General features: G+C 39.4%; 1 protein-coding gene across 1 annotated transcript in view; it reads left to right on the plus strand.

Moving 5' to 3' along the window:
* Positions 1 to 27,602, plus strand: part of LIN9 (lin-9 DREAM MuvB core complex component) — a 2,964,607-nt gene that overhangs the window by 2,850,544 nt on the left and 86,461 nt on the right. Inside the window, exon 13 of the mRNA XM_044059638.1 lies at positions 4,942 to 5,124. Within this exon, the coding sequence (XP_043915573.1) occupies positions 4,942 to 5,124 (183 nt within the window). The remainder of the gene's footprint in view (positions 1 to 4,941; positions 5,125 to 27,602) is intronic.

The raw sequence follows: 27,602 nt of genomic DNA on the forward strand, positions 1-27,602 counted from the left end.
TCATGTATACTCTATGCAAAAAGATTCATAGGTTCATAGATTAGTACTAGGCTAACTGCCCTTCTGGGCCATTTTAAGTCTAGCCTGTTAACCCATGTGAGAATCAAACCCTGCACCTTGTGACTGTAAGGCAAATGTCTTAAGCATTTTGCCACAGATGCCTTACTTCTGAATATAAACTTTTTTTAATGGATGTGGAAAACACAGTGGCCCAGAATTTATTGTTAGTGCTTCACTTGATTGTTTAGTTTGCTCTCTGCCAAGGTGCTTTCTTTGTGAAGTGAGAATGTTCATCCTATACACAGTTTTTGCCTAGTGATATTTTCTACCACATCCTGGATATGTACTATAAGTAAATTAGCAGTCCTTCAAATTGGTCATAGGCATACATTTCATGTGTGAGTGAGATGAGACTGGCTGTGTGTACGCACTCTGCAACAAACCACCTTCCTTGCAAGAACTGATTTCTCGTCCTTGCTTTCACTGATTACTGTACTAGATTCTGGCTCTTCATTGTCCCTAAAATGGATTAAGTGGAAAATAGAAGAATGAATGAATGCTGACGTCTGTCAAGAAAAGATATCCTGGTATCTAGGAGTGTATTTCTTGAGCTTATGAAGAGATGTGAGGTTTGATTAGTAAATATAATGTGGGATGTAGTGAGGGAAGGAGCATTTTATTGAAGAAACCTTAATTGTACAAGTGGTGAAGAGTAATAGGCCCAAGTGGAAGGAAATTTTACAACTCCATGCTTGGATCTTCCACAGTATACTAGTTATTCGTGCCGTAGCTGAAACATGGCTAAAACCCCATATATTTGACTCTGAAATATCACTTCCTGGTTATATCATCAGGGCTGCTAGCACTCAAAAAAAAAAAAAAGTGGTGGAGTAGCTTTACTATACCCTATCGTAGAATCCTAACGTACAGTAAACCTATTCCCAAATTCCTCAGCGCTGAAGTTATTTCCCATCTTAAGCTAAATAACCATATTATAGTATTCTGTATTCCCCCAGGTAGTACTGCAACTCTGGAAAACATCCTGAACAGGATCTCACACACAATTTGTAATGAACATAATCCTAGGTGGCGTTAATTTCGATTGTGAGATTAGCTCCACAAAATATCCATCAGCTGTCCTAAACCTATTTGGTTTGACTCACTCATTTCCCCCCTTGTATAAGTATCCCAAAAACAGTGTTTCACTTCTCGAATGGATATCGGTGTATGATTCGACTAAGTATGTCTCCAGTGACACTCTCTCTGATTCCCTCAGTGATCACCTCACTGTATGTGCAAACAGACTCTGTACCTATGTCAAACAGCACTTACTTAGAACTTTGCGTAATCTCACTAATTTTAACCCTGCTACATTTAATATAATTCTGAGCTCCTTTAAATGGTCTATCCTGAAAAATCTTCCACTCAGCGAAGGTGTGCACAAATTTAACTCACTTTTCCTGAAAACTTATAGTCTGGCTCCAACTAAAACAAAAAGAATAAAGCGTAACTGTACTACTTGGTTATCCACTCAAAGCAGGCACCAAATGTATGAAAGAAATGGAGATTGGAAAGATGGTTAAAATACAGATCTCCCCAAAACGTGCAGCACTTTAAAGTATGTAATTACACTGAAAAGACGGATTTTCTTAGACAAGGAAGTATACTTCAGTAAACCCCTTACTAAATCATTCTTCCAACAGTAAAACAAATTATAGTCTTCTATTAATAATGTACTCCATCCTGGAACATCTACTACTCCTAATTCTGGGCTAAATAATACTCCCTCTTAAAATTTCAGTTTAATACACATTTTATAGAAAGCATTAAAGCCCTTACTAAAGGTTTTCCTCACAACATTCCTGACATGTCTTCTCCTCAGACCGTCTCTATTTCACCCTAAAATCCATCTCAACCTCCTACATCAAATTGTTACTACTTAATCTGAAACGTTCTGTTTCATCAAATAATCTCCCAAGAGAATTCCTCAAGCTGGACAGTTCCATAGCCTGTCCTCTGTCTCTCTGTCTCTCCTAATTAACAGATCTATCAAGGAATCATACATTCCTCTATGGAAAAAATTCATCATCCCACTTCATAAAGGAGGAACCTCACCTGATATAATTTCAGACCTACTGCCATGTTATCCCTTTGTCAAAAATTCTGGAGAAGTGCATTTGCTAGCAACTTCAATATATTCTTCAAGAAAAGCTCCTGATCCCCATATAGCATGGTTTTTGGACCCATCCATAGCACTACCACAACCTTATTAACTTTCACAGATATTAGCAAAGCAAGGGACAAGGTAAACTTGTTTCTTCTGTATTCCTTGATCTTTCTAAAGCTTTTGATCTAGTTTCTCATCAAAAACTCCTCTACCAACTCTCTTGCTTTGGGCTATCACAACCCACACTAATATGGTGTAACAACTACTTTAACTAATACATACCTGTCTATTAAATGGCTCTACACTTTTTCTCCCTTTCTTCCTGTTAATACTGGTGTGCCACAGAGCTCCATTCTCAGCCTCTACTTTTTAATATATTCACTAACAATTTGCATGAATCCTCTCAGCAAGCTTACCTCATACAATACGCTGATGATTCTACCCTAATATGCATTTGTGACAACCCAATACATCTTCAGAGAATAACTCAAGAAGCTTTTAATTCTGTTGAAAGTTGACTCCAGAATAATCACCTGCTACTAAATCCCAAAAAGTAAATTACTTCTCTTTTTCCAAATTCCCATGCCCATGAAAAAAAATTTTTAATTTCTTCCTTAAATACAATGATTGACATTTCTCCACATATAAAACTACATGGCATGACAGTCACTAGCGATCATAAATTCAATTTACATATCCACAACAACATAAAGAAAACCCATCAAAAACTAGATACCCTACACAGAGTAAAGAAATCCCTTACAGACTCTGCCAAGGTAACTCTAGCTACCACTTACCCTCTCTCCTATATTGAGCCCATATTATGACCAATCTTAAAAGCTTCACTTAGTTCTAAACTTGAACAGTACTATAACAAAGTTGCCAGATTCGCTTGCAGCAAACCCGATCGTACCCACCACTCTTTAGCACTAAAAACACTAACTGGCTTGAACTTCCTCATCCCCTATCTTATACTCAGCTCACTTTAACCCAGAAAGTCATCCTTACCCCATCTGCCAGACAGCAATCAGACCCCTACTCCAATACTCTCTTCCAAATACCCTTCGGTCAAATAATAAGCAACTGCTTAGCACCTACAAACCAAAAAGGGCTGCTGGAGGTCAGTCTGTATTCCAATAGTGTAGCTAGAACTTGGAATGAAATTCCTGTATCAGTGAGGTCTATCACATCCATTCATCTTTTCAAACCATTTCTAAAAGACTTCCTCTCTGCCTCCTGTCTTTGTCCCCTGCTCCTCATCTGGGACATAGCTGACCATTCATCACCTTTCTTATACTTCCCTTTAAAGCACTAAATCACTTAAACTGCTTGTCCTCTTCTAATACCTCACTTTATTGTACTTCTTAAACTACTATACCTACTTCTGATTAGCACAACAAAATTACTGTTCCATCACTACTTCTCTATTAACACTCAAACTTGCTTATCTCGTCTAATACCGCACTCTGTTGTATTTCTTAAATTACTCTTGTACACCACTCTTCTGTCTGTAAAGTCTCAATACAAGGCTTGTAAATTTAATACTTTTGAGTATCAATGCAAATTTTGTTATACTGTTATACTATGTATTCACTGAATCTGCATTATAAAATTTGTTATTGTAAGTATTGATTGCATTAAATATACTTTGGAGCCTTTTTTCCCCGGCCTCCACTGAAAAAGGGTACTTGTGCACATTCAGACTTTCCAAGTAAACAAATTTCAGTAAATAAATAAATATGTTCCAAATGCATTATTATTCACTCAGAAAAGTATATAAATGCTTTTGCAGAGGTTAACTGGTTATCTTAGTGCATCACAGGGACAGTGACATAATGAAGAGGTTAATTCTGATGCTGAAGATACTGGTTATGTCATAACAGAGATTCACTTCTAGTAGCTTTATTTGCAGAACAGTTTGTAAGGATGGTATCCACCAGATTGGCAACTAATTTGTAGAATGATTCCTCCGGTTTCCTCCCACATCCCAAAGACACTGTAGGTGGATTGGACACTCTAAATTGGCCCTAGGTGTGAGTGTGTGCATGTGTGTGACTTCTGTGGAAGGTTAGATGCTGGTCTGGCAACTCGACGCCGTAAAACTCCACTGCCAATCATGAGCGGACAGATGATCCACTGTGCTGACCCCTAACCGAGAAAAAGCCGAAGGAAGAAGAAGAGAGTGAAATTGTACAGAAGAGTTAAGATGCTGATCGTGTGCTGCCTGGGATACAAAAGAGATGGGCGCATGGCAGATGCCTTTAGATACCTAAAAGATGTACAATTTATGTAGTTAGTTGCAGGGAAGTGCTAAAAATGAGAGGACACAGACTCATGAGCAGATGTGCTCTGAGGTTGATAGAGAAAGAAGACACAACTAGAAGGCATGATTTCACTTCACAAAACTCTAAATAGGTCTGTGGGATCTGTTGCCTGAGGAGTGTTTTTGCAGAATGCCTGAGAAAGCTTCAAGTGTGCTTGGACTATGGCGTTTGTAGAGAAGTTGATTTTGGCAGGTTCCACTTATGTGGAGAAAACTGCTTCTACAAACCATGGGGAAAGAGCTATGATGTATGTCATACAGATGTATACAGAAGGGATGCAAGCCTGGAAAGCTAATTCTGCTAACATTTCTTTAAATTATGTTGATACTAATTTTTCTGCTTTGCAGTTGGAGCAGCTAGTTTCTCAAGTAATCTGTCCTGTGTAAGTAAATATTGCAAATACTTCTAAATTCCAAGTGTATGTAATGTCTTTTTTAAAACTGTTTCCAGCTTGCCCCAGAACAAGGTCTGCAGCCATCTGATCAGCCTACAGATTTGAGACGCAGATGTGAGGAAGATGCTCAGGAACTCGTCCGACAAGCAAATTCCTCTGCAACAGGGCATCCCTGTGTTCATAATGAGAATTTGACAGACTTAATTTCGAGGTTAACTGCAATACTTCTACAGATCAAGGCAAGTTTTACAGTTTTTAATGTTCTGAATTATGCTTGCAGCCATATACATATATGTTTTATATCCTGAAACAAACTGAAACTGCCTCAGACTGTAATGCCAAAAGTGCCTTTTCTGGGTTTAAGTACAATGTGCAATCTGCAAATAAGATAACTTTCTTGGAATACTGTATCAGTTATGTCCTTGAATTTGTGAATCTCTTATTTTCTTTGCCAGTAACTATAAATATAAAGCAAATAATGAGGAAACAAAACATCGCTGGCAGGTTCTTCCTTTCAAGTGCTGCTTGTCAGATAGGAACCTTCCATCTTAATTCTTGCTTCTGAGCCTTCACATATCTTGTTTATGTAATAGGAAGCTTCTAGAAGTTAACAATGTCCAAGGAAAGTAAGTAGCTCATTCAAGATTGATAGGAAGGGATAACTTCGGTTATTTGCAATGCTGTAACAATATTGTTAGTCCTGTGTTTGTAGATTTTGTGTACAGTATTTGAGTTGTTATTATGGTAGTATTTTTTAAGTAACTATTTTCTCCATTTGTCTTAAATACAGTTTTCTTCATTGATGAATGTTAAAGTTCACATTGACATGGATGGGAAGGGGGAGCCCATCCTGTTTACTTTAATAAGGTGATAGTTACGTTGGTATGAGGACTTTACTGAAGTGAGTGATGGTGTAATTATAGAGACTGCCTTGTGAATTATATGCTGTGTAAAGCGTCAGGAAATGAGACTGGTGACGTGAGCGTTTGGTTAGTAATAATATTTTAATCAAATGAGTATAAGCTGATCTTTGATATCCTACTTAGATTGTAAAGAAATGGCTTAGCATAATATGGAATATCCCTCTTCCTTGATGGAACTAATCTTCCCTTGTGAGGGTTAGATGTCCCTGAAATGTTGTGCGAGTCTGGCTTACAAATCTTTGATGTTTAGTGGAAATAGACCATAATGTTTGATGAGTGAGTACTGGCTGTTTGTAACTGACAGGTTAAGTAGTAATTGAAGCTAGTTAATAAAGATCAGATGTCTGACTGGTACAAATCAGAACCGAGTGCAATTGTGTAGCACCTTTGAGAAACTGTTGAATAAATACGTTTACAATACATCATGATGGCAATTATTGCAAACTGTTACCACTCCTATACTTTATGAACTTGTGAAATATTTCCTTTAGCAGTTGGTAGTTAAATGACTATGGGGGAAGCCCAGCAGAGCATTGATGCTTCCTGTCTGTTGGGTGAATAGTGCAAGTTGGCTGCACATATTTCCACAGTGTGAAGTGCTAGAGAGGACACATTGTGTAAATTCTGGTTTGAAGGAATGCATCCTCTGACTAAACAGAAATAATTCTCAGTTTTTGTTTAAGGATTAGAGTCTTGTTAACTGTGTGAATAGCGAAGGATTGAAGATGTTTTTCTTTTCCCTAGCCACAACTTGTATTAAAATTTTTTTTTATTTTAATACTGTTTATGTTATATTTTTATTTGAGATGTCCCCTGTCTAGGGGAATGCATGCGTAATGTGTATACCGGATGCTTTTGGTTTAACAGTTTAGAACAGATAAGAGCGTATTTAATTGTTTGTAAATAAGTCTTGCTTTTGGGTTATTGACAATGGGTGCTAAACATAATTTCCAGAAGCTATTCCATACCATTTCCCTTCTTCCTGTCAGGAAGAAGAAAGTTCCTGATGTCCTGTCCAGTCAATTGGAACTCACGGCAGCAGAAAATTCCAAGCTGCTAAAAAAATGAGTCATCCAACCAGTCCCGGAAGACCAGTTAGAATCCAAAGTCTACTCAAGGCTTTTTTAGTACCCAAAAACCAGGGGGCCTCTGACCCAATTGTGGATCTGAGTCATTTAAATCAGTGTGTCAAGCAGACAAAATTCCAGATAGTTGCATTTTAGTCCATTTTACCTATGCTGAAGAAAGACTATTGGATGTGCTTGATAGATCTCAAGGGCGCTCATTACCATGTGCAGATAAAGAAGCATTCAAGGAAATTTCTCTGTTTCCAGGTGGGAACCAATCATTATCAGTTCAGAGCCAGGCCACTTGGTCTCACTACAGCCCCCAGGGCGTTCACCAAGACGATGGTAATGGTACCAGTGCATCTTTGTCTGCTAGAGATCCATGTTTTCCTGTACTTCAATGATTGGCTCCTGACTGCTACACCCACCCACCACCTGAGCACAAGCTTGCATATCACCTGACTTCCCAACTCCAGTGTTCTCCCAGGGCCCCACTACTATGCAAGATGTTCTTCGAGTTTCACTGTTGCAGTCATCACACTTGGGTTATCTGCCTGCAGGCAGCCCTCAGTCAGCCTGAATACCAGAGACTTAGTATTTCTATGTCAGATTCTGTCGCTCCAGGACTGACATCAGGTCGTCAGGGGTATAAAAACAGGCAGCCGATGCCACTACATCAGTCTTTCTTGCTGAGGAGCCAGAAGCAGTTTGCAAGTGCCAGTCAGCCACTGCCTGAATTTTAATTTACGAATTTAATAATCCTGAAGTCTTCTAAAGCTAAGTACCCTGTTGTGGATCCTTTTTTCTTGCTCTAACCAATGTCAGAAAAAGTTAACAATTGTCTTGCCTGTGGAAAACAAATACCTCACAGAGATTTTCATTCTTACTGAGTCACCTGTTTAGGCCCAGACCACGACGTACCTCACTGTCAGTTTTGTGCCTTATTTAACACCCGAACCATTCGTCGTCAGGCTCTCTTTGTCGCTAAATTCTTTCGCTATTGATCTCTGTATTCTGAAATGGCTTCGGTAAGTCATCTACCGATATTTCGAAAAAACGTAAGGGTGAAGACAGAGACAGACCCCATAGGTCCAAAGCTGTCAACGACGCTTCTGTTAAGCTATGTAAAATAAGTCACACTGCTGATGCACAGACCAAATCCACTTTATTGTTGTATGAATCCACAACAACATGGAAATTTACACAGCAAACACGAAGAACTTTACAGCTAAGACTGCACACACAGATTTGCACACACAGATTGAGCGCTTTCTTTCCTTCAAACAGAGACTTCATCAGAATCTGGTGTCCAGTTACCCCATTCCCCTTAAATAGTCAGCAATTAAAGGCAACACCCCATAAATTAACACATCTTTAAACCTCCTCCAATAAATATACCCATCACTCTAGACAAGTACTGACCACATATACAACTTTTCCTTAATGTCTGTTAAAATCAATCTATAAAAATACTTTTAACAAATATTAAAAACAACATCTAAAACATATGTAAAATATATAATGAATGTACAAAAAAATGTAAACATTGTAAAACATGGCTACATCAAACAGCTAGCTTTCCTATTTAAAATAGGCTTAATTGAAATCATTTCATTAAGTCCTGGACTTTGGCTTGCTTGTAATTTAATCTGCCATCTGACCTCTCTTTCCTCTATGTAGCTTTTAAAATCTCCACCTCTAGGGTTTGCCAAAACCTTCTTCAGGATGGCAAACTTAAAACCGAAGAAAGTGGGAGAACTAGTAGAATGTTTAAACAGGGCATTATTATTATTGCTGGTGGAAATTTGGTACATGTGTTCATATATCCTGTCCCTTAATCTTCTTTCAGTTTTACCAACATAAAAACTGGGAGAGGATGAACACATGGCCAAATATATTACACCTTTACTCTGGCAGTTACCATAACTGAACTTTATCTTGGTTTTCAACATGTTTCCAACTGTAACATTATCTTCGGTATAAATATGCTTACACTGGGAGCAGTTTCCACATTTTTTGTACCATATTTATCAGTCCTTTTTGAGACATTTTCAAAGCTTTTCTTAAGGTTTACCGCAGTCTTAAAAACAAAATTAGGTCTAACCCCTACTACTGACCACAACTTTGAATTGTTCCTTAAATAGCCCAATTGTTTTCAACAATCTTTTTCACTTCATTTGCCTTGTTACAAAAAGGGACCGACATAGCTCTCTCAAATTCATTGTTCACTTCCCCTTCTACTTGTACATCATTTCTAATACCTTCAGGTCTACCCAACAGAGGTTTATATTTCTTAATAAGAGTAGTGGGGGTTAGACCTAGTTTTGTTTTTAAGACTGGGGTAAACCTTAAGAAAAGCTTTGAGAATGTCTCAAAAAGGGCTGACAAATATGTTACAAAAAATGTGGAAACTGCTCCCAGTGTAAGCATATTTATACCGAAGAATTAGTTACACTTGGAAACGTGTTGAAAACCAATATAAAGTTCAGTTATGGTAATTGCCAGAGTAAAGGTGTGATATATTTGGCCATGTGTTCATCCTCTCCCAATTTTTATGTTGGTAAAACTGAAAGAAGATTAAGGGACAAGATATATGAACACATGTACCAAATTTCCACCAGCAATAATAATAATGCCCTGTTTAAAACATTCTACTAGTTGTCCCACTTTCTTCGGTTTTAAGTTTACCATCCTGAAGAAGGTTTTGGCAAACCCTAGAGGTGGAGATTTTAAAAGCTACATAGAGGAAAGAGAGGTCAGATGGCAGATTAAATTACAAGCAAGCCAAAGTCCAGGACTTAATGAAATGATTTCAATTAAGCCTATTTTAAATAGGAAAGCTAGCTGTTTGATGTAGCCATGTTTTATAATGTTTACATTTTTTTGTATATTCATTATATATTTTACATATATTTTAGAGTTTTTTTTTAATGTTTGTTAAAAGTATTTTTATAGATTGATTTTAACAGACATTAGGGAAAAGTTGTATATATGTTCAGTACTTGTCTAGAGTGATGGGTATATTTATTGGGGGAGGTTTAAAGATGTGTTAATTTATGAGGTATTTCCTTTAATTGCTGGTTATTTAAGGGGAATGGTGTAATTGGACACCAAATTCTGATGAAGTCCCTGTTTAAAGGAAAGAAAGCACTCAATTTGTGTGTGCAAATGCGTGTGTGCAGTCTTAAGTGTAGAGTTCTTTGGGTTTGCTGTGAAAAGTTCCGTGTTGTTGTGGATTTGTACAACAATAAAGTGGATTTGGTCTGTGCAGTAGCAGTGTGACTTATTTTACATTTGTTGTTCCTGACACTGCTTTTGGGTTCCATTTCTTCATTTTTTAGCTTCTGTTAAGCTAGTCGCCAGTCCGCCGGTACTCAGTGAGGCTCTTTCACATTCCCTGATGCCCGCTTCAATGGATTTGCAGGCCTCTACCAAGCTCTTGGTAAAAGCACATATGGAATGCTCTATGCATTTCAGACAATTTCATTTCTTCAGTGACACTGATACAGGGGGTGTGCAAAGAAGGGAGGTAGAAGTAATACAGTCTGTCTCTGAAAATGCATGAAAATATATTAAATAGTGTTTTAAATGTATGTTGAGAAAGGGCAGTGATCAGCGCAAGATGACACAATAGAAACAAACATTTAAGTACCTTTAAGGAATTAAAATCCAAAATGGGAGCATTTTTCAGAAGAGCGGTACAAGGGAGCATAGTGATGAGGTAGGGAATACAGAGAGGTGAGAATTGTTTATTTTCTTTAGAGAATGTTAACGCATGGAATAGATTTTCTGAGCAAGTTTTTAAATAAAAAATAATGAAGGAATTAAAGAATGCAAAGGTTAACAGCAAAGCAGTTTTAGTGGAATTTATGAAAAAGTAAGACATTGGTTAACAAAAATCTTCAACATATACCTTAAGTAAGTTGTTAGAATAGGTCAGCCAGATTTGTATACTTTTAAGTCTCTATTCCTATACTAGCAAATGTGTGTAGTAGGATAGCAAAGCAAAAATGTGAATGCTTGTTTCCAGGTAGCCCGCTGAGCAAGTTTAATGCATTTTGAGTTCTTGCTTTGTAGAAATAGTTAAGAAACCATACCTGACTTATCTTGTTTCTCATTTTTTCACATTATAAAAAGGTAGATGGCTGTAGAAGTATCTAGTGTGGTCAAGGTGTACATCCAAAATGCATACTAACAAGGTCCATCATTGGGCTTCGTATGTAAGGAAGTGTTGTAACAAGTAAAATGTGTAATCTGACATCAAGGTCCTTCATCTGTGGTTGGTTTCTTCCTCTCCATTCCTAATCTGACATCTTTTTCATGAAAGTTCTTGCACTCAGGGATGGCCATATGCATATGATGGAGCGTTGTATGATGTAAAATATCATCTATGTAAGCGTACTTGTCTGCTTTCAGCTAGTTCTTTTAGTGAGCATCTATGTACTTCGTGCATGATTTTGTGTGTACCATTAGTGTCAAATATTTTTGTTGAGTTGCATTGTTAGAAAAATTAGGTATGTTGGTTCTAAAAGTTTCAGTGTCTGGCTAACTTTTTTTTTTCTTTGTTTATAGCAGATTGCATATCTGTTCTTACCTGTCTCCTCTGATTTTGTCTTACATTTTTGTCCTGTCTCAGCTAATCATTTAGTCAGATAGTGTTTCGGGGACAACTGAAAATTTGAGCTAGGCTCCTCAATGCCCTCCTGTACTGCAAGCCAGGAGGGGCCCAGATGTCGTATTACACAGTTACTTGCTACAAAACTTCCGTGCATTTGAAGCCCAATGACAGACCATTACTACTTGTATTAGATGTGCTGAAAATGGTTAGGAAAGCAAATGTATTATAGTCATATTAATGTTTGCAGGGTAATCATAACTGGTGTAAACTGCAGTTTGATTATATTGTTAGTAGTTCTGAAATGTTGCAGATGGATCAATATGAGAGTGCTCCTGTTCTGGGCACTTGCCCTTTTTCCACAAGTTGTGTGACTGCAGTTAAAATATAGGTGAGTGACTGGAGAGGAGGGTATAGGAGAAAACTGTGATGTATTACTGAAAATCAGTGATGTTATATTGATGATATTTTTTTCATTTTGGGTAGCTGCAGTTGTTCTTCATGGTGAGGCAAGTCTGCCCTTTTTTGCCATTTGAACAGTTCAAATCTCTGTCACTGCTATAATTAGCAAAAGTTTCTGCATTTGCATGTGTTTTTCTTCTCCATTCTTTGTGGAGTTTTGGAACTTCCCTAATCTTGCACTAAATGGTGGAAGGAAGTTTCTTACAGGAATGACAGGAGAGTCTGGGTACCTACCTTGGCTTACAGAGGAAGGCTGGAGTTTTTTCACTTTGGGACTTGTCAAAACCTACCCTTCTTAGACAAAAGTACAATGTAGTAAAGACTTTTCCTTGTTCCTGTCCACTGTGGATGTAGTGATCCAGAGGCTTGGAAGAGGTACAAATCCTGCTGCTACCCAGGGGTGATGCATGCCAGGTTCTTGTGCTTCCAGTCCCTCAGTCTGTCAGCATGATCCCTGCTTCATTCAGCATGATTTTTGGGAACTGGCCCCTAAAAACACCAAGTAGCAGATTGAGGGCATTTGGAGCCAAGATTGCTTCTTTTGGATGATCCCCACCAGACCCAAAAGGGGAAAATTTGGCAGTCTCTGAGGAAGAGACATTGAGTGTGCCCATTCTAGGGTCTGCTGTCTAGTAGCAAGCTGTCAGAAGATTGATTCTTGATGATAGCTTGATTCACATGTGCAGGACCCCATCCTTAGTAATTTTGATGCTGTGTCAGCAGGAGGTCTGGCGGAAGCTTTTCTCCTGGGTGTACTGTTTTTGTTGTGTGCATGGCTTTACACCGTTTGCCTAACCCATAATTCATGCTTGGTGCACACTCATGTGAATCACTGTGTTGCTCTTTGTTCAGGTTTGTTTGAGGACTTGCGGCTTCCCTTTGGAGCCTGATTTTGTTGAGGTTCCATCACTGAAGTCGTCAAGAATAGTAAGCCATCTTGTTCTCCATTCCCCACTCACTTTGATGGAATCTCATTTAGGGACTATTCATAGCTCATGAAATGTAAGCATGTTTTAGCCTCCATTTCTTCTTCCCATGGGTTCCTTACTGGGTAAGGAGGTATTGCGCCCCCTGGGCATACTGCCATCCCCTTCGAGCTAGTCTTAAAGGATGGTGACGTGGAAGCCTGGATTCAGCCTTACTCGGCTATGGAGACCTTAAAGAAAGTCAATACCTGGTACAGGCTGCTGATTTTTTGGAGTAATTTGCTGTCTAACCATTCTAAAACAGACTGTGTTGTAGTCTGTATGGGATTTTGGTGATTCCAGGAACCACAGCCTTTTTCTTTCCTGTCAGCTGCCAAGGAGTCTTGAACTTTGAACAAATGTGGCAAAATTGATTTATTCAACTACACATTTTATCTGCCCAAATTGCAGTATTTCCTGGTGGAGTCAACCGTGAAAAAGCCCAAGAACTTCCTGGAGGAAGAAGATACCATTTCTGTACCTTGTCTGTGAACGCTTACGTGAGCTTCCAGGTAGCACTGGGCAATGTGGATTGTATTGATGCTTTGGCTAGGACTGTAGGCCCAAACCAGCATAATAGTTAAGGTCTTAACCTCACAGATAGAAGGTATAGGGTTTGATTCTGACCACTGGTTATTGGCTAGGCTTGTAATAGTTGGAAGACTGATAGGCTAGTATTTACCTATGAAGCATGTCCCTGTTCTCAATAGCATGGTTGAGGTCATGCCTCCTTAAAGGACCAGTCAAGCTGCTGTCTTCTGGACATTCCCTTCATGAAAGAAAGTGCTGTTTGACCAGTCTTCTCTGGATTTGGTTGATGACTTAACAGGAAGCAGGTTCCCTCTTTGTTGAAAGTGTTAGTTTCCTCTCTTGTCCATATTCTTCATCCAAAATAAATATGTTGCTTTACATCCTAACAGCAAGGCCAGGCAACCTTTGATAGCCCCTACTAGTACACCAGTTTGAAAGCCCTAGTGATTCATTCTACTGACATCTTTGTTGTGGTATGACCATGGAAGTGAGGGGCTTTTCTTCCTGTCCATACCAGGAGAGATGTTATATTTGAGTCAGCAGAACTGGGGATGAACCAGCCTGTCACACCATTGTCTTCTAGTCGTCTTACTCTCCCATCCTGTCTAAGGGACTTCCACTATGATAGAATTTGTAAGACAAGGTTAGAATGTACCTTTCTAGTGCGGTAGAAGCTGTCCCATTTCAGGAGGAAGGTAACCCTACCCCGTCTGTAGAATGAGTTTGCTTTTATCCAGTTCTTGACCTTAGCATTTTCATCTCCTGTGGGAATTTTGTGTCCAAAGCCATGCTGATGGTTATTCCTAGAGACATTAGTATAATTTGATATCAGAGGTCTTTACATTGGTTCCCAGTGATTTGATTTGGATGAGCATTGCTGTTAGTATGGTATCTTAAATTTCAAAGCCTACGTACATATTAGCAATTATATTAGCAATATACCAACTCCGAGATTGCACTACAGAGAAGAGAATTGTAAATTTCCCGTTCTGCATTGTACATCCTTCTTTATTTAAACCATTCTAAGTTTCAAAACTTCGATCTTATGGTCTCGACCATATGAAGTTTGAAGTTTTGAAACTTCGAGCTTTCAAAGTAGACTGGTACCAGGTTCATGAAATTTTAGTGGGGCTGTACAGATCACATAGGTCATGATGTGAGGTCACTTAGATTGAAAGAGAAAGATAACACCTTTTCCTTAAAAATAAACTGTTGGTACACTTGTACACATTTAATAATTCTGAAGTATTTTTTTTTCCTTAAGTGACATCACCTTGTTTATGAAAGCCTCCTTTGGCCATTCCACACTATTAATTATGTCCCCTGCCTCTGCAAGTTTAACTTGTTTATGTAATTTTATATTCTATCTGTGTCACTTTACACATTCACCACATCAGAAACCAAAGTTGAAATTTTTTCTTCTGGGCAGTGACCACTAAAAATAAAATAAAAAAACAACTGAACAAATGAAACCCAATTGTATTGATCTATCTTTAACATCTCAGCTCATACCTTTCAGGCAATTAATACAATATAAAACAAGCAAGCACCTTTTACACAAAATGTGCCTACATGTACAAGCATGCATACGCAGTCATACTCCAGAGGAATATCCAGTTAGCAGTGCTATTTATAGTTCTGCCTTACAAATTCAACTAAATTTATAAATTACCAGCTTCCTGCAACTGATTGAAGGGGAATCTCAATAAAAATATTTCTGTGGTGCATTTATGTCTTCCCAGGGTAAGAGAAATCTAAATGCAAAACTAAAACCTGAAAATTACCAGAAGTGCTGAACAGCAGCCTCACTGAGTAGCTGGAAGTGTTAGCAACTGGAGTATCGAAGGAATAAATAATAACATGCTATCTAACCTTTCATCGTGTCAGCACTGCATATATATAGTCAGTCTGGTCCTCTATATTTACACTGACCGTTTGTTTCCTTAATAACCATCTGTTAATGATTTTGTACATGCCTACTGATACGTGTGACTGGTGCCTTTTAGAAAAGTTTATCTTTATAATCCCCCATCTCATATCTCTTCATCCCTAATTAAATCTGACCAGAAATTGGTCACTATCTCTCTCAGCCTTAATAGTACCATAACACCAAAAATGAGACCATCTTTGGGGACTTCTCCAAGGCAAAAATACATCAGCTTGTAGAAGACCTTTGCAAAATTCCCAATTATCCCTTTCAAATAGACCCAATTGAGAAGGATGCCCATTCACCCCTGACTTCTACCAGCACCTGAACATTTGCATAGAGAAATCAGTACCCATCTGCCCTAAATACAATGGTAATTTCAAGAATAAATCTTTCTGATGGAACTGCAATAGTAATAAACTGTACAACAAAAGAATACTATTAGAAAATGAGAAGAAGGGTATGAACTTACGATTTTTAGAGATTCCAGCGGAAACTACAGAGCTTAAAGACATAACCGAGGAAGGATGAGGAATAATGTCCAACAATGCACTGAACTCATCCATATCACTCATTCTGACCCCAAGAGGGCAACTTTACCCCTCCTACCAATGCTGTTGCCCTCACTGTCCCTGAGAATTCAGTTTCCCTTGAAATCACCTTGGAACAAGTCTTAGAATCCCTGTCAAAGGCTAAAAATAGTACTGCCATGGGACCAGACAATATACCAGACTGCATTCTCAACAGTGCCAAGTGTGTAGTGTCTGAGCATCTACTTAAACTGTTCAACCTCAGCTTATCTACAGGGTTTGTTCCTGATGTCTGGAGAACAGCCTCTGTGATTCCCGTACAAAAGGGTGATCCTTCTACAGACCCAGGTAATTGTAGACCAATTAGCCTCACCAGCCTTATATGAAAAGATTTGGAATGTATCCTAACAGAACTCATGTATGCAGTCATGGCCTGCCTAACTGATCTAGATCCCAGTCAGTCTGGTTTTGTGAAAGGCAGGTCCTGTCTCCTCTACCTAGTAAACTTCTTTAAAAAGATTATAGGGGCTGTGGACAGTGGTCACTCTTTACAGACTGCTTATCTTGAACTGGCCAAGGCTTTTGATGCTATCCCCCATGCTGGCATTATTGAAGATTAGACAGGCTCAACTTAAATCCTTACATTGTCTGCTGAATTGCAAATTTGTTGGTTCCTGTTCCTAATATAAAATTGTAACTAGTGAGATGCCACAGTTATCAGTCTTAGGCCCTCTCCTGTTTGGCATTTATTTTGCAGACATCTGAGCTAGTATCCCAGATTTGCTGATGACTGCAAACTGGGCACTGTTATCTGCTCGTCAAATGATACAAAACAGCTCCAGTAAGGTGCATCAAAAACTCTCTCAAACTAAAGCAGCATAGTAGCATTTGGCAGAAAAGTTGCTCCCACCTCACGTGTTATAAAAGGTACTCCTCTTCCAACAGATACAGTCATAAGATGCCTAGGTGCTTACATGGATAACACTCTCCCATTCGATCATCATGTTTCCACTGTAGTCAGGAAATCCTATCCGACCCAGACAATTTCCATGGGAATATATTCAAGATCCAAAAAAAAAGTTATCCTACCACTGTACTCTTCCCTCGTTAAGACCCATAATTGAAAACAGTGCCCCCCCTTTTGTACGTACAAATCCAAGCATATCTCTTAATTAGAAGGCCACAAAGATTTCTAAGTAAGGAAATTAAAGGTCTTAAACCTTTGAAGTACCCCAGTAGATTAGCATGACACTCCCTATATTCAGTAGCCTACAGGTAGCTGTGATGTGACTTGTGTCTTGTTTTTCGAGCCAGGAAAGACACAGTTCTGTTTGACCTCTAGTTTTTTTGCAAAACCAGTGGCTCTACAAACACCCACGCTAAGAATCTAAATCAACACCAACAAGCAAGACTAATGTGAGACATAGGTTCTTAACTCAATGTATTCCTAGCCTGTGGAATAAGTTGGCACAATAATTCAAACAAAATACAACTTTGGCTACTTTTAGGCAAGTCTTGATGACTAGGTGGTAGACACAAATTTACACCAGGGTTATCGTGCACATCCCTGCTTAGTTTGGGAACAGCTCAAATGGCATAGTGGTAAATCACTGTGGCTATGGTGTGCAGGGTCCTGCGTTCGAGACTTACAAGGGCTGATTAATTTGTTTTGATTGGGAGGGTGGCGCAATGGTTAAGGTGCTTGCCTTACAAACACAAGGTGCAGGGTTTGAGTATCACAAGGGATAATTAGCTAGGCTTAAAATGGCTCGCAAGGGCAGTTAGCCTAGTACTAATCTATCAGCCTAAGTGAGTACTGTTAAGTGCTTGAAAAAGGTCTTAAAGATGTATATGTCTAGGCAGTAAGGTCCCCATGATTGTTTTTGTAGTATGTTCCTATGTAATCATGTAAAATTTGTGGTAGCACTTGTTAAAATGTCTTTTAGATAACAGGCAAAATGGCCTTTGATAAACTATTGGAGAATGATCATCCTCCTGTAGATTATTAATGTACAGATATCTCCCAGTAAAAAACAAGTCGTCTTCGTGGTTACATATTAAGCAGCTGTGAAGCAAGAACTGAAGCAAATGGCTGTCTGGTTAGTGAATTAATAAATAAAGAAAAAGAAACGTACAAGAGAGAGCAAGAGAAATACAGAGCTGATACCTGTCGATGACTTTGATCAAGAATTATATACAAAGCCAACAGTATTGGGAGGACCTGAAATCAGGCAACATTTTAAATATAACCCTAATACACTTAAGCATGTAGACCAAGAAGTTTTCCATCATCATCATTTTCTGAACAATTAGTTGGAAAATAAAATGTCTGGCTTCACTGACTGTCCGTAATCTTCAATAATTTACAATAAAATCAAATATTTTCAATGTACAAAGCAAAATTAAGGACTGTTGAGAGGCATGGGTGGTTGTTATGCATTGCACTGTATTAATTCATAAATACATTTGATCAGAATGAGACATCTGAAGTGTATTTGGCAAGAAAGTTGCTATAATTGGTGGGAGCATTGTGTGTACATCTTTGTGTACAAGTCTTTCTGGCTGTGCCTCAGTATGTGTGTCTGTCTGTTTATACATGTAAGTCTGTCTGTGCCCCTGTGCATGTGTGAACATTAAGTACTTACATAATTCAATTTGGATGTAAAGTACTTCCTCCAACATCAATTGCATATGCCAACATTAGACCAAGGTGCTGTTTTAAATCAAAAATATAAAAAATAAAGTAGCTAGTAATTAGAAAAATACAAAACAATCTATTAGCACTTAAGCAAAATAATGCCCTCTGCCTGTGGTGTCAGACCTCCCTGCTTCCCTTGGTGGTCAGTTATTTCAGTGATGATGCCCAGCCTGTCGGGCACTGTTACGTGCTTGCTAACTTATGTCTGTTACTTTGACATTTCTAGTATGTTCTTACCATTGTGTTATTCATAACAATTCACCAACACTTTTTTGATTGTTCTTGTCAAGGTGGCTTGGGTTGTGCCTGCAAAAGGTCCTTGGACTAGAAAATGTACCTGGTTAATAAATGTGAAAATAAAAACAAATACACCCAGAAGTGGCACAAATGACAAATGTAGACAAGATAGATGAGACTCTGTACTGAAATACTTAAAGTACTAGGTACGCTAGAGGATTACATTTCAAGTAATGATAGAAGATTAGAAGAAATTCAGAACATTCTTGCCATTTACTCAGATATAGTCTAGATGCTTAAAATGGACTCTCAAAAACTAAACCTAGACTAGCAGCTGTTGAGGTATAACAAAAAGAGATGAAAGAGAAAATAGCTGAATTGGAACCTTGAGCTACAAAAGAAAATTTACAATTGCTGAAATACAAGAAAAACTAGAAGATGCCCGCTTAACAATATACAATAGAACTCCTACATAGTTGACTGGAATCCCTCTGAGAACTGCTTCTAAAGAGGGCTGACCATGATGTTCATCATGTCAATCACTGTTGCACAAGCCTTAGTTTTATGGGTTATATATTTTCAAGGAAGTAATAGCAGACCAGCTTTCAAAGCTTCAGGGCACGGTGCCCTTCCGAGCATTACTGTCACCAAAGAGTATGCTCCTCTAAGACTTTCGAAGAATGAAGGTCAGCTTATGCTGTTCATTTGCTGAGCAGAAAGTTTCCTTTTGGGGAAAAAACCTTCCTTTTAATAATTTTGCTTATTTATTCTTTCCTCTTCAGGAAAGTTATTTTAAAGCTAGAAGTTTGTTTTAATGAACTGTCATGTGACTGTACTGCACTTTTAACAAGAAGCGCTCTTTTTTTCCTAACAGTTTAAAGTAACTGAAAACCTTTTTTTCTGTGGAGAAATTGTGCTTATTTTACTTTGTGGTGCTGGCATAGTGTTTTAAAGTAATTTTTTTACAGTGTTTGTCTAGGGAAAAAGGTGACTTTCAAAGACATTTTATTATTTGCATTTACTGCTTGTTTTCCCTGGAAGAGAGGCACCATTTTCACCTTGACCATGCAATAAACTGGTGGTCCCACGGTCGATCCTCCTTCCAGTCAGAAAAAGTTAAGCCGACAAACTTTGCAATCATAGCAGGCTAGCAGTTTGCCTCAGTTTCTGGTGGGTGAGTCTGCTGTGGCCATTTGTTGCACTTCAGAATGCTCATCTTTTACCCTGAATCCCTTTGGTGTAGCACCTACAGCCACTATGGACCAAGGATTAGCCATGTCTTCTGCAGCTGTTGGGATCCCCTAAGTGGACAAGATTGAGCCACTTCTATTGGTCCTGGGAGAGGGAACAGGGAAGGCTCCCTGTTTTGTCAGACTGTTGTGCCCACCCGTAGGAAAGCTGCTACTGCCACTAATAGTACTGTTGGTTCCATTTTCCCTGTAAAAAAGGAACAGAAAACTAAGCATGCATCTACTTCTCAAATTTCCTTAGATAGGAGTAGTTTACTGGGTCTGGCTCAGGCTCTGGGTTTAATCCAGGCTATTGAGCCTTCTTGTAAGGTAGTTTCTGGTAAAAGAAAGTGGGATACTTCATTTCTTGAAGAGAGTCAAGATTCTGAATCTAGACAAGGAGGATGAAGGGTCAGATTCAGGGTTTTCTCTTCAGATTCCAACTCCAGGGAGAGCTCAGTTTCGGACTCTCCCCGTAGGTGTTTCTCTTTCTCTGAGACTATTTCTAGAATGTGCCAGTGTTTTCAGTGGGAGAACACTGAGGTTTCTCAGACCGTACTATGAACTTTTACAGAAGGAATTTCCAGAACCTGTGTCCATTCCTCCAGTTTTGTCTGCATTGGAGGATGTGTGTGTTACTGTCTGCAATTTTCCTGACACTCAACCAGCTGTTCCTAAAAAGGCAGATACGATGTCTGAAGTTCTTCAGTCTTTTAAGTTTTTATATATTCTTCCCAGACTTGATTCAGCAATTATAGCTTTAATTAATCCTGCTGCTAAACATTTAGTTAATTCCAGTCCTGCTATTTCTGTTAAGGATGGGGAGATTATTGATAAGTATGGGGAAAAAATGTATGCTTCTGCAACTCTGATTTTTGGAAATTTTGAATAGTCAGGCTTGTATGTTAAGCCTTGACTTGACTAATCTTGAAAGTATGAGAAATATTTTGTCTACAATTTCTTCTTGTGAGGAAAAATCTGCTTTATATAATTTAATTTCTTCTCTTGTTTAAGTCACTAGGTAGTCGTATACAGTATGTGTGTGGTTGTGTTGATACTTCAAGGGCTACGGCCATAGGTACTACTTTGAGGAGGTTTGCATGACTGCATCCTCAGACTCTCCCAGATGATATTAAAAATGAGATTTTAAGTTCTCCGTTGGTTAGAAATTTAGTTTTGGGCCCCTCTGTTGTAGAGATGATCCAAAAGTGGTATGAAAGGGGTAAGCTGATGCAGGGAATCTAAGATTTTTCAGTCCTCCTTTTCCAAATTTTCCAGGGGATTCTCTAACCCCTTACCCAATGTTGGTCTCAACTAAAATGCAGGTAAACAGTTATTTAAGAAGAAATGTCAAGGGTTTCCAAAAAGAATTTAGGAAACCCAAAAAACAGTTCAGCACACTTTCCCTTCCTTTATCTACATTTTTCTCTTTTTTAACAGTAGTTTCAGGCAAATGGGTTTTGACAATCATTCATCAAGGTTAAAGATGGCAGTAAGAGGAAATTCCTCCCTTCCAGGATGTAATTCCTCATACGCCGGACCGGACCAGACTCTTGTTTCCACCTGTCTTTCATCACTTGCCATCTCACAGAGTGATAGCACCAGTTTCTCCTTCCCAGTTTGGGAAAGTTTTTTATTGAAGGATGTTTTTCGTTCCAGAGAGAGAAATGCTTGGGAAACAGTTCTGGATCTTCTTTCCTAAACCTGTTTATGATTGTGCCCAAGTTCAGAATGGTGTCACTTCATAATCTGATACTTCTTCCTCGTTCAAGTTTCTTGGTAACACTTGATTTAAAAAGATTGCTATCATTGCATCCCTTTTCATGTAGACTTCAGGCTTAGTGTTTGGTCACATTATCAGTTCTGTACCTTACCCTTGGGCTATCCACTGCAACACGACTGTTTAAAGAAATGTCTTACTCTAGTTATAGCTCCAGGGTATCCACATTTTGCCATATTTAGATGACTTGCTTATGTTTGCGGAGTATTTTTCAAAGTGTCAAGAATCTCTCACTTGGGTGAGAGAGCTCTTAGACAAGCTGGGATTCTAAAAGAACTTTCAAAATTCTTTTTTGACTCCTTGACACAAGATTGTGTTCCTAGGATGTCAGCTAGTCACCTCAGATCAAACAGCTTTTCTTCCACATGAAAAAATAGATTTATATCTAAATCTATTTCTAAGGTTTTCCACTCAGAATTCAGTCACTGTGAATGAGTACGTCAGGATTTTGTGTCTCATGGCATCTATGATTCTCATGGAAGACTCCACATGAGAAGGCTGCACTGGTATTTAAAGTCTGTTCAGTTGCAACACCAACATATTTTTTTCTTTTCAAATCCCAGTGCTGGGGTTTGTTAAAAGAGAATTCACTTGGTGTTGACAGCAGATATCCCTAAACTCTAGTCTCCCCTTCTCCATCTCTGTTCCAAACCAGTCAGTCACCACAGACTCCTCAGAATTTGCTTGAGGAGAAGTTTCAGGAGAAATAAAAGTGCAAGATGTGTGGGACACCAGGGACTAATAAAAACACTGATATAAAGAAGATGCTTGCCCTTATCAAGGCACTCATCTCTCTGAATCAACTTGGGTCTCAGAGACGACTTCAAGTTGTTTCAGACGATACCTCGGTCATGTAGTACATCATCAAGTGGGGGAACCAGGTCATGCCCTTTTGCAGACTAGCCTTGCTAGCTTGGGATATAGCTTCGCAGCACAGTCTCACTCTGCAGGCATCCTACATTCCATCAGAACAAAATTGTGTGGCAGACAAGCTGAGCAGGACAAGGACAGACTCTCATGACTGGAAACTAGATAAAGGGGTCTTCTAAGATTTGATCTGTGGGAAGTCCCTCAAGTTATACCTGTTTGCTTCCACTCTGAACAATCAGCTGGCAAGATTTTGTTCCAGGACTCCATGCAAGAAGGCCTGGAAGACGTGCCATTTCTTTTCCTTGGACAAGAATGTTCCTGTGTGCTTTTCCATGCTCTCCACTGATATCCAGAGTAGTTCTGAAAATTCAGAAGGAATCCCCCAAGATCATTGTTATGACTTCCTTCTAGACCAGGCAACTGTGGTTCTCCCTTCTTTTGGAAATGTCCAGGAGCAACTGCCACAAACTTCTTTGCAGAAGGAATCTACGCACACAAGATCGTTTGATACACCCCTACCCCAATCAACTTCAGTTGACTGCCTGGATGATAAGGTCTTAATTCCCTTTTGGCACCTTTTTATTGAGGATGTGCAGTAGGAGACAAAAAGCCTGCTACTAGAAAATTTGAGAATCATACATTAACAAATGGAAAAGGTCTTCTAGTTGGTACCTCCATGTTAACCAGCACCCATTCAGAGCTAGTTGTTCTCTGGCTTTATATTTGTGAGAGTTACTATCGTATAGCTTTTCCTAGTCTGTTAAGGTGCATTTAATGGCCATTTCATCATGTTTGCCCTTGGATCATCCTCTTTCAATGCACTCTCATGTCAGAATATTTTGTAAAGGGTTTTGGATAAGAGGCCTCCAAGAAGACTGGTGATTCCTCCTTGGGAACGTAATTTTTTGAGTTAGTGAAGTTAACACCTGCTACATCTGAATCAGTTAATCTGGCTAGCTTGAGATTCTTAATATGGAAAAGTATTTCTGATTGCTCTGACGTCTGCAAGAAGGGTGTCTGACTTGGAAGCTCTTATGGTGAGTCAATCCTATCTCATTTTCCACAGAGATAGGGTTTCTTTCAGAACTAATCCTTTTTTGCCTGAATTGGTATCTTAGTTTGCATTAAGCCAAATTATCCATCTCCCTGTTTTCTTTCCTGAATCTAAAAATGAAGGAGGAAGGATACTCCATACCTTAGATATCCACAGACAACTAGAGTACTATTTTGACAGAGATAAATCTTTTGGATCTTTGGCTCATTTGCTCATTTCTTGTGAAGGTAAGAGGAAGGTGACAACCTGTGTCAAAGCAGACTATTTCCAAATGGTTGTCTAAGACTATTACATTTTGTTATACTTACCACGACAAAACTATTCCAGGCAGGGTCAAGGCCCAATTTACCAGGCCTTTGCTGCTTCTGTGGCTTTTTGGAGAGGGTTGTCCTTGAGAAATATTCATGAAGCAGCAATTTAGTCTTCTGTACATACTTTTGCAATGTATTAAAAGCTTGATTCCTTCTCTAAATGTACATCACCAAGGGCTCCTGGATCCTTCTCCTTCCACCTCTCAAATGTACTAAGCTAGGGTATTCTACCTGCAGCAGTGATCAGTGTGATAAACATAGTACAGTTGTGTAAGTAAACTTTCCATAACAGTAGAGGCCTCCACCTCCTTGTTGTCTGTTGTTTATTCCAGGCTGTGGACATTTTTTTTCCTAGTGTTGTCCTTTCAGGACTCAGCCTGCCTGTCTCCATTGGCATGAAAGCTTTGAAGGGCTTGGCATCCATACCTGTCTTTTTAGTTAGCTCAGCTTGAACTGACTTACAGTTTGGTCATGAGGAAGGTGCCCTGAAGCTTCAGAAGCTGGCTGGCTATTATGTTTTATGCAGTATATAACCCATATAGCAAGGGGTATTGCAGCAGTGATCATTTGATCATCTACTGTTATGGTACGTTTCCTTCCACAACTGTTGTACATTAGTTTAAGGTGCTGTAGGCAAACTAAAAACAATATGTAGCATCATGAAAGTCATTCCTTCCTTAGCAACTCAACATTGTGGAAGTTAATATTTTGTTTATCCAGTTCAGCAGTTAGAGGTATTAGTTCAAGCTGTTCCAAGCAGAATTAATAAGTAATATTCTATTTTATGCATGAGAAAGTTTGTCTTCTATAAATTACATTTGGTATTAAAGAACAACAAAATGGAAATATTAATTGTTGGCAAAATACCCTCCTCAATGCTGTGATCTCCATAAGTCAGCCAATATGGCTGTGATCTCCATACAGTCAGCCAATATGGCTGTAGTATAGTACATCAACAATCAAGGAGGATCTGTTCTTACCCTTTGTGTCGAGAGACCATGAGGGTCTGGCAGTGGACAATGTCTTCATACCATTTTGTGATAGTAACACACACATTGGGTTGTTCTAATGATGTCCTTCCATTTCATTGTTGCAGCATTTCTTACAATAGGGATCCCCTGCCAAGAGTGGCCCGATGTTCGGCCAGTATACCAAAGCCTTTAGATTGCTTTAAGGTATGGCATACATCACATGTATGCTCCCCATGTAGAGCATAAAGGCGATGTCCAGATGTGCTACTCTCAGAACTACTTTGCCACCAGTTCAAACACCATCTTGTGATCGTCAGTCTGCATGCTCGCTTTGTTGCTGGTTCACCCAGCCGTTTTCAGATAAGTGCCCCATTTGGGTTTGTTGCGCTTATTATTTTTTCCTTTTGCTTGTTGCTAGTGGGGTTTCATGTCATCCAGAAAAGGTAAATGCCAGTGCAGGAGACAGATTTCCTTTAAAGAAAGGCACAAACAGTGCTAACGGCTCCTACCCAGACTCCAGTAACCCAGCAGTTTCCTTTTCCTGATAAACCAGGTGCTGTCTGACTATCCTGTTCTTCTCAGCCACATTCCTCTTTCTCTTCATCTTTTTCTGTCCCTTCCAGTTTGGTTAAAGATTACTCAGGACTCCTGGGTTCTTTCCATTATCCATCTGTGTTACATGGTCTGGAAATCTCTTCCCCTTTCAGGGGCATTCCTCAGCCCCCTAAGGAACAGTTGGCTTTCTTTCCAGGGGTGCTTTAGGATCTTTTGACTCAGGGAGCTGTTCAGGAAGTTCATTTATCAAAGGGGGAAGGGGGTTTACTCCAAAATGTTTTTACTTCCCAGGAAAGAGGGCACTTGAAGTCCAATTTAGACCTCTCTCATTTAAACACTTTTCTGAAGGTCCCTTCTTTTCGGATGTTATCCCTTCACACTTTGTGCTCTCTGCTGCTTCCTCAGGCTTTTCTAGTGTCTCTGGATCTCAAGGATGCTCATCTTCACATTCCTGTTTATCCCCTTTTCAGAAAGTTTTTTATGTTTCTCTGTTGCTTCCTGGCATTTTCATTTCTCTGCTTTGCCCTTTGGCCTTTCTGCTGCCCCAAGGGTATTCACCAAATGCCCTGCTCCTATGTTTGCTTTTTGCAGGCTAAGAGGGGTACAAATATTTCCCTGCTTAGGTGGTGATCTGCTTAAGGCATCCTCTCCTGAGGTTCTATTACAGCATCTTCACTTTGCCATTTCCCTTCTGCAAAGCCTGGGGTTCACTGTAAATTTCCGAAAGTCCTTTTTGACTCCTTCACAGGATCTTTAAATAAAATATATTTAAATAAAATAATAAAACATTTTAATAAAATATAATATAACAAACTTACTAATTAAGAATGAAACACTTAATAAAATATTATATTATTTCAGATCCAAAGCTCTCATCTTTAAAACATGAACAAGTGAAATATACTACTTGATCCCTGGTGGAGTATTGGAATGTAATTTAGTAATCCAAAAGAATTCTCTCATTTCAATAAAGTGATGTCCTTCATGGATGCATCTGCAGTCATAACAACTGGGTTGTCCTGTCGTCAGGCAGCCCTTCGGTCGGCCGGATTCCAAAGTCCGGGTCCGGCTTCGGCTGATGTCGCACTTCACCCGACGTCATCTCTGCTGGTCTTCAGGTATAAAAGCATCAGCCGACGCCATTTTCTTCAGTCTTTCTTGCCGCGTGGCGCCCGAAGCAGAAGCTGTTCGCAAGTGCCGGTCGGTCAGATCCAGAGATTACTACTACCGAATACTCCTTCGAAGACTTCTAAAAGCTAAGTACCCCGTTGGGGACTCTTTCTTGCCTCAGCCGATGTCAGAAAAAGTCAATAACTGTTTAACTTGTGGGAAACAAATACCTCATAAAGATTTCCACTCTTACTGTTTGCCTTGTTTAGGCCCAGACCACGACGTAGCAGCCTGTTCGGCCTGTGCTTCCTTCAACCGACGAACGCTTAGGCGTCGGTCGGAGTTTGCTGAACAGTTTTTCGGCTCTGATTTTGCGTACATTATGCCGTCGGATCCTCCGACTACCCAAATTGTTAAAAAACGCAAAGAAAAAGACCGACACTCGCGGTCCGCGGTTTCGGCCGAAACCATGGTTAAGCAAACCGCGAGTGTCTCGGTTTCGGCCGAAACCAAGAAAACTGATCAGAGTACAGCCGAATCAATGACTACTACTGAGGTTCCGGTTACTTTACTTGAATCGGCCTCAGAAATTTTACCTACTACAGTGGTTACTAGTGACTTAGCAGACACCATCCCTTTGGATGTCTCTACCCCAGCACGTGGTGCTGCTAGGCCTCCTGCAGCCATGTCTATTAAGGCCTTTGCCAGGGCTAAAGCAGCCAAATCTACTAAGTCAGTGCCTGTTAAACCCCCCTCAACCAGGCCCACTTCTAGTTCACAAATGCTTACTCTGGCAGAAGATTTAATATCCTTAATTAGGGATCTCAATCACACCCAGACAGGGCCTCTCAGCCCCAGAAAAGAGACCTAGAGCAGAGCCCC

This window comes from Protopterus annectens, chromosome 1.part2 (assembly GCF_019279795.1).
Source record: "Protopterus annectens isolate FY-2018-M chromosome 1.part2, PAN1.0, whole genome shotgun sequence".
Lineage (NCBI taxonomy): Eukaryota > Metazoa > Chordata > Ceratodontiformes > Protopteridae > Protopterus > Protopterus annectens.